This window comes from Penaeus vannamei, chromosome 17 (assembly GCF_042767895.1).
Source record: "Penaeus vannamei isolate JL-2024 chromosome 17, ASM4276789v1, whole genome shotgun sequence".
Taxonomy (NCBI): domain Eukaryota; kingdom Metazoa; phylum Arthropoda; class Malacostraca; order Decapoda; family Penaeidae; genus Penaeus; species Penaeus vannamei.
The window spans coordinates 26,702,891-26,710,390 of NC_091565.1; the positions used below are offsets into that span (position 1 = coordinate 26,702,891).

The following is a 7,500-nucleotide window of genomic DNA, read 5'->3' on the forward strand; positions in this document are numbered from 1 at the left end:
TTTTCTGTAACTACTATGTTCAGCTTTGCTCTGTTAAACAAATATGGCATGATGGGCGACTAGTGAATGAGTGTAACCATTGGGTTGATTATTTAGGGCAACCTGGATAATTTTCCTGTCATAATTTCATGACCAGAGCAGTTTTCACTGCTCATTGGGCATTTAATGGAAGCGGATAACAATAGGGGCCTGTTAGTCCTGTTTGAGTTTAATGTTTTTGTACAGCCATTTGTCGTATATAATTTTCATTCCTAAAATATGGACTCCTATGTATCATTATTTTTCCAATTTACTTTTGTTTGCATTTTATCCACATATATCGAGATTCTATTTTTTTACAAGTAACATTTCTCTGTAAAGACTTCGTGGGACCTCATGAGTTATGGTATATGACACAGATAAAAACATGTTTGACCTATATTAGAAAATATTCATAATAAACATTTTGTAAAAACAGTGATGAAAAAAATGGAATGTATACTGCCAAGATATCATAACATTAGTTGGGCATATGCTTTGGAGTCTGTACTTCCAGCTTCACCGGCATGGCCACAGTGATGGGATGTACTGTGCATATAGACCGGCAGCCAAGGGAGTTTGGTCAAACGAACTTGGTACCAATTGCGAAGTACAGGATCATGTAGAGAATGATAGGGCAGATGAAGAACTGGACGTCTGCCGGGGATCCCCTGCTGCAGTTGGCCCCTGGGGACTCCCAAAAGGAGGGAAAATCAACTGGATCAAACATTATTGGTACCACCTGAAATAAAGTTCATATACTTCAAAACATCTGAGAGAGTTCAGAATGGACAATGTCAGACAAATTACCTGCTGCATTATGCCAGCCAGACAGGCCCAAAAGTGACCCACCCCTTCTGCTCTGGCAACAATGATGTAGATGAAACATGAAAGGTACAGAATGACACTACTTTTGAATGAAAGGTAAAATTCCACCAAGTAAAAAATTACCTTAGCCAGACATACTGCCAGCTGCCCGCCAGACACCCTAAAAGGGCCTAAAACTTTAGGCTGGATCAAACATTATTGGTACCACCTGAAACGAAGTTTATATACTTCAACACATCTGAGAGAGTACAGAATGGACAATGCCAGACAAATTACCTGCCTGACAAACACCCAAAGGTTGGCCCCAACCAGTGCTTATAGAAAAAAATATTTGTTTAGTACCACTTGAAACAACGTTCAGAGACTAAGGGTGGAATTCCTAAAGGCCATTTAGGAAAGACAGCGTTTGAAAATAAATTGTCTTTGCCTATTTACAGATTTGAGGTAATTAAATGCAGGCCCTGAAACGAATTAATTAGAACTTACAACTCCTAATCACCCTTTAAAAATTCGATCCTTAATCTTTAATCCACTGGTGTTTTACAGAAAAGGGTAAGATGCAGGCCTACCAATTGTCACTACAGTTATTTCCTCAGGAAGTAGTTCTCCCCATAGTCACACAACTTCATAACATTGGCACGCTAAGACACTGCAATTTGTTTATCTCAGATGATGGTGGACGTCAATCTGTATCCATACATATCTCTTTCTCTAAACTATATATAGTAGTTTCAGATTTACTTGTTGGTCTGTAGGAACAACAGACCCAGGTTAACTCAAAGTGGGTGCAGTAAATGAAATTGCATAGTGCTTATGATAGTGCAGTGGGGGCATTGTATATGCAGTGTTTTCAGACCCTTGGGACACTGGATAATCATCATTTGAGGAAATACATTCTTTTGCACAAATGGAATGTAGTTGATCCTTTTCTAGTCGATGGTCTAGTTTTGGAATTGGTAGAAATAGAAAAATCTTGTGCTCCCTGTCTGGCCTCATAAAGTAAGGACTAGTTTGAATCTGAGAACTGCTACCTCAGTTTGTAGACAGGGCAGCTCCTATAAAATACGTTATGGGAGCCACTACAATTTGCACAAGTACATGACTGAGCAGAGCAATTTGTCTAGGTTGGGCACATAGAGGGCCGTGGAGTGACAGTGTTTGGCTGGGTAGCAGAAAACACAACATTTCTGATCTTGTTCCTGTCTTGTTCTCGGGATCTGCTGAACCCAGTGACCTATTTGAAGATGAAGAACTAGCATCAAGAGGTTGAGAATGACAGAGTATGAAGATGCTGTTTTCAGACCCTTGGGACACTGGATAATCATCATTTGAGGAAATACATTCTTTTGCACAAATGGAATGTAGTTGATCCTTTTCTAGTCGATGGTTACTGGTTCAAGGTTAGAGCAAAATGAAAGTGCTTGACATCAAAGGTCATATAACACTAAAAGTTCATATACCACATATATCCTAATGCTTAGGATAAAAGGTACTAAAGGTTCTAGAGCATTGTAGGATAGCATGGTAGTGAATAGGGTAAAGGGGGAGTAAATGAAGTAAAGCAGAGATCAGTAAAAGACGATGAAATGGAGAGTATCTGTGGCTGAGGAAGGATGAGGAATATTTTTTAAGGATGCCTGACAAAAAAGCCGTTATGAAAATCAGTGGGTAATACAGGTAGAGAAGGGTGTTGGAAAAGTAGGAATAGAATCCAGAGAATGAGATAAGGTGACTAGGGAAGGTACGAACATATTAGGAAGAATATCAAGAGGGGAAGGATCCAGAAAAGGACACTTGCGACAGAAGGGATTCACGAGCATCCAGGTGGGAGTCGTAAGTTTAATGGGGAATGAAAAGAGAATGGTGCGTGAAAAAGGAGAGAATGGGGTGTGTTGAAAGAGAGTGGAAGGAAGGAGGTAGGAGGAACTTAAGGATGATGATTATGGATAATGGCAAATACTTTGAATATAGAGGAAATAGAGATAGAGGGATTGGAGGGGGGGTGAGGGAGCAGAGCATTCTCTTGGGTCATGTTTAGGAAGTTTTGGATGTCTTCAATTCTGGAGAAGAGCTGAGTGTGGAGGTCTGAGAAACAAAGGTTCTCTTGATTAAGAAGAGGTGATAGATGTCTGAGGATTATAGGAAGAGGAGGGTGAAGGAGAGGATGTGGTAGGAGAAGATGGAGTGGAATGTTAGGGAAGCTTGGTGCAGCAGATAAAGTGGAGATAGTGTAGGCATCAGGGAAGTGGTAAACATTGGAATATCTGGATTTAGACTGGAAAAGGAATTTGACTGGGGGAGAGGGGGAATAGAGGTTAGATGGTTTGGGATAAAGGGAAGAGATACTGGGGGAGATGTTGAGACATCTTGAGAAGATGAAGGGGAGCAGACCTAAGGATAGTTTTGGAATTGGTAGAAATAGAAAAATCTTGTGCTCCCTGTCTGGCCTCATAAAGTAAGGACTAGTTTGAATCTGAGAACTGCTACCTCAGTTTGTAGACAGGGCAGCTCCTATAAAATACGTTATGGGAGCCACTACAATTTGCACAAGTACATGACTGAGCAGAGCAATTTGTCTAGGTTGGGCACATAGAGGGCCGTGGAGTGACAGTGTTTGGCTGGGTAGCAGAAAACACAACATTTCTGATCTTGTTCCTGTCTTGTTCTCGGGATCTGCTGAACCCAGTGACCTATTTGAAGATGAAGAACTAGCGTCAAGAGGTTGAGAATGACAGAGTATGAAGATGCTGATGCTTCTGAATCTGAGATAGAATGGAGCAATGACTCTGTAAGTACAGATGATTTGTAACTTGTAATGTTCTAAAGGATTTGGCAGCTATCAGTTAAACTAAATTTGTGATGAAACCAATACTTTTACCAACATCTAATGTATCATTAGCTAAAATATACATGACAGCTGGGTGTCTAATGGCAGTAGGTACCTTTCATTGGAAAGTAGTTTTATTCAATACCTTTCATGTTTTATCTACATCAGTTATCCAAGAGCAGAGAGGGGGAGGGTCACTTTTGGGCATGTCTGGCAGACATAATACAGTGGGTAATTTGTACTTTTCTGTACTCTCTGATATGTGTCAGAGTACAGTAACTTTGTTTCAAGAGGTACCAATAATATTTGATCCCGCCAAAATTTTTAGGCCCTTCTGAGTGTCTGGCAGGCCTAAACCAGCTAGCAGTATGTCTGGCTAGGGTCACTTTGTACTTGGTAAAATGTTATCTTTCATTCAATAGTAGTTTCATTCAGTACCTTTCATGTTTTATCTACTTCAAGTTTGCCAGAAAACTGCATGGGGTCAACTTTTGGGCGTGTCTGGCGGGCATAATGCAGCAGGTAATTTGTCTGGCATTGTCCATTCTATACTCTCTTCATATGCCCTATTATTCTGTACATGATCCTGTATTCCGCAATTGGTACCAAGTTTGTTAGACCAAACCTCTCTTGGCTGCTGCTCTATTAAGTCATCAGTTAGCCTGCTGGACTGAAGTAAATACTGAAATGTAAATCAGCACAAGCTCATAATTTCATTAACTCCCAATATCATCAATTCCTTTAATAAATCAACACCCGGAAGTGGAATATACACTGCCTGAAAGTATAGTTAATTTGCCTTAATGAAGCCAGAAATTTTGAACCAGGTTTTGTACACATATGTGTTTGTGTAGTATTTATTTACCTTAGTCTTTTCAGCCTTGTATTTTTGGATACTTGTGATTAAAGATCTCTCTGGTGTTGTTTGCAGTTTTAGTGAATGGTTTCTCATTGATTTTTCTTATTACGTTATTTTATGCAGTATTTTTATTTTCTTGTGAATGCTTCTACACTCTTATAATAAAAGTTTGATTAATTAAGCACATTGCCTTAGTTATAGTATTCACTATATCACTGTAGTTTTCCTCGGCAGTTGCATACACTTAGAAGTGTTAAATGGAAATGAAGGGAGAACCTACTCCTACTCCATCTCTGCTTAAAATGTGCAAGTCTTGTTCTATAATTAAACATCACTTCTTCGGGGAAAATGAGATTAATATTAGATTTTGCTTCACATAGTAATCAATAAATCCTTTAGAAATGATATGTAAACATAATAATTGATTTTGTATGTAATTTTATTTAAAACACATTACACATAATAGTTTAGAAAAATACATCTTACACTGCTCTAACTGATAATCCAATATGTAAATATATCTAGAAAAGTCTATATGCTTTAATATATATTCAGATATCATCATTGGTCAATAAACATAAGTTGGCGTCTAGTTCATACAAATATTTTTTGTTTGGTTTGTTAATAAAAATGTATTCTTAATATAGACGAAAATCATCTGAAACAGTGCAATACTAGAAAAGAACATTCATAAACATTAATATCAAGATATATATCAATAAAACTTCCTCACTTGAAAATGCACAAGAAATCTTTGCAGTCTGGAATAAATAGAAATAAAGAAGCGCTTGCACGTGTGTGTGTGTGTGTGTGTGTGTGTGTGTGTGTGTGTGTGTGTGTGTGTGTGTGTGTGTGTGTGTGTGTGTGTGTGTGTGTGTGTGTGTGTGTGTGTGTGTGTGTGTGTGTGTGTGTGTGTGTGTGTGTGTGTGTGTGTAGGCCTATGGATATATACATAATGTACACATACATATACATACATACATACATACACATAAACGCGCACACACACACACACACACACACACACACACACACACACACACACACACACACACACACACACACACAGACCCACACACATACAGACACACACACACAGACACGCACACACAGACACACACACATAGACACACACACACACACACACACACACACACACACACACACACACACACACACACACACACACACACACACACACACACACACACACACACACACACACCTTATTTGAATGTAGGTACATTTTAATACATGAAGTTTACATTCAGCCATTTGCATCTTTCCATATATAATAAATTGTTTAAATGAGAAAAAATTGCAAAAGATCAAGGTCTATCATGTTCCTAACCAAAGCCAGTTACCATATATGCCTGCTCTATTTAACCATATCTGTATCAGTTCTACATTTTCAGGGAAAATATAATTCAAAGAATATCTTATCATGTAACTAAGTCATTATATATAGAGACAGAGAACTTCAACTAAATCACTGAACATGAAATTCAGGTATGAAAAACTAATAATATCTGTCTGACAGAATGCTCAAGAAATATAATATATAATGTTAATGAAAATCGTAACTCCAAACTGTAATGTAATAAATGCTAGTAATTTTGTTTATTTTTTTCTTTCAGTTAGATTTAATAAAATTTATTAAAATTTCAGTCCATTCCATGAAGCAGCATTACACATGATTCTACACTTCTTCAGCTGTGCTATATAACTTATGATGTATAAACCATAACCAAATAACTGATAATATGAAGAAAAAAGAATTACAAGTACCAATTTATGCTTAAATACAGATAAAAGACATAGTCCATGATGAGGCGTGCCAGGAATGCAAAAACAAGGACATGGAATGTTAAAAAATGTGCTTTCAAATGTTTACACTTTTGAATGCAACAGAAAATGTCTCAAATACAGTTTGACCCTCACTAGTCTGGCAGATCTGATGGTTCTGGAGTGACTGGAATCTTTTAGTCACCAGTTTGCAATCCTGCTATTTGGCTGCCTGCGGTACCACTCTGCCCTAAACTGTTTATGTCTACCAAAGCAATGGTCTTATACAACCAGTAAGTAAAGTCTATTGTATGCATTACTTTGATTTTTTTTTATCCTTAGTTTCATTTGTTCTGAAAATCAACCAATCTAGCACCCATTGGGTACCTTATTTGTTGGACTAAAGAGGTTCAAATTGTATTGCAATGAATTGTGAATTCTCAATGAAGTTATTCTAGAATTAATTCTGCAAAAAATTAAAGATCTGAAGAGGAAGAGTAATGATTGTGTGAAATTACCTTTTATACATTAAACAAATACATATGCACATTTGTAATTATCAAGACAAAATCGAGATTCTTCATTGACAAAATGCCATATCATTTTGAATCTGTCTGTCCCTTATCTCTGAAGCAGGATAACTGTTCATTCAAATGGATATAAATACACCAAGTATAAAATTCAGGTGCTTGTTATAATATTAAACTTTCTATTGGATAAACTGAATAATATGGCAAAAAACATTATTTGATGGGAATGGATATGTTTCCTTCTGATGCTGAAATACACAAGAAGCTCAAAAGTTAATTCAAGATTTTGAGAAAAAATGAAAACAGGTAATAGTCTTCTACAGCGATCATGACTTCCACATGAATAACGAAAAGAAGTCTACTCACATTTTTTTGTATGCGTGAAGGACAAAACATGAAAATGACAATGCCAAATGTATCTATAGTTTAGGTAAGCTTCTGTAGATATTAGAGATCTGAAGCATATGCTGCTAAATTTCGACAGAATTTTCTTGATCAATTAGGACACCTTGGCAGATGACCAACCCCAGTATCCCTTTGGGCCAAAGTTCTTTCCATAGCAGGCTGAAAATAGGAGATCTAATAATAAATCATAGTATACAGTTGTCATGGCCTACATAATCTGCTAAAGTTAAAATAAATCAGGCATTAAG

The 7,500-nt window shown here is 37.3% G+C and overlaps 1 protein-coding gene across 1 annotated transcript in view; it reads right to left on the reverse strand.

Moving 5' to 3' along the window:
- Nucleotides 1–4,953: 4,953 nt before the first annotated feature.
- The window catches only part of LOC113810698 (cysteine and glycine-rich protein 1), a 39,216-nt gene continuing 36,669 nt past the window's right edge, over nt 4,954–7,500 (reverse strand). The window contains exon 6 of the mRNA XM_070132137.1: nt 4,954–7,411. Within this exon, the coding sequence (XP_069988238.1) occupies nt 7,347–7,411 (65 nt within the window). The 3' untranslated portion in view covers nt 4,954–7,346. The remainder of the gene's footprint in view (nt 7,412–7,500) is intronic.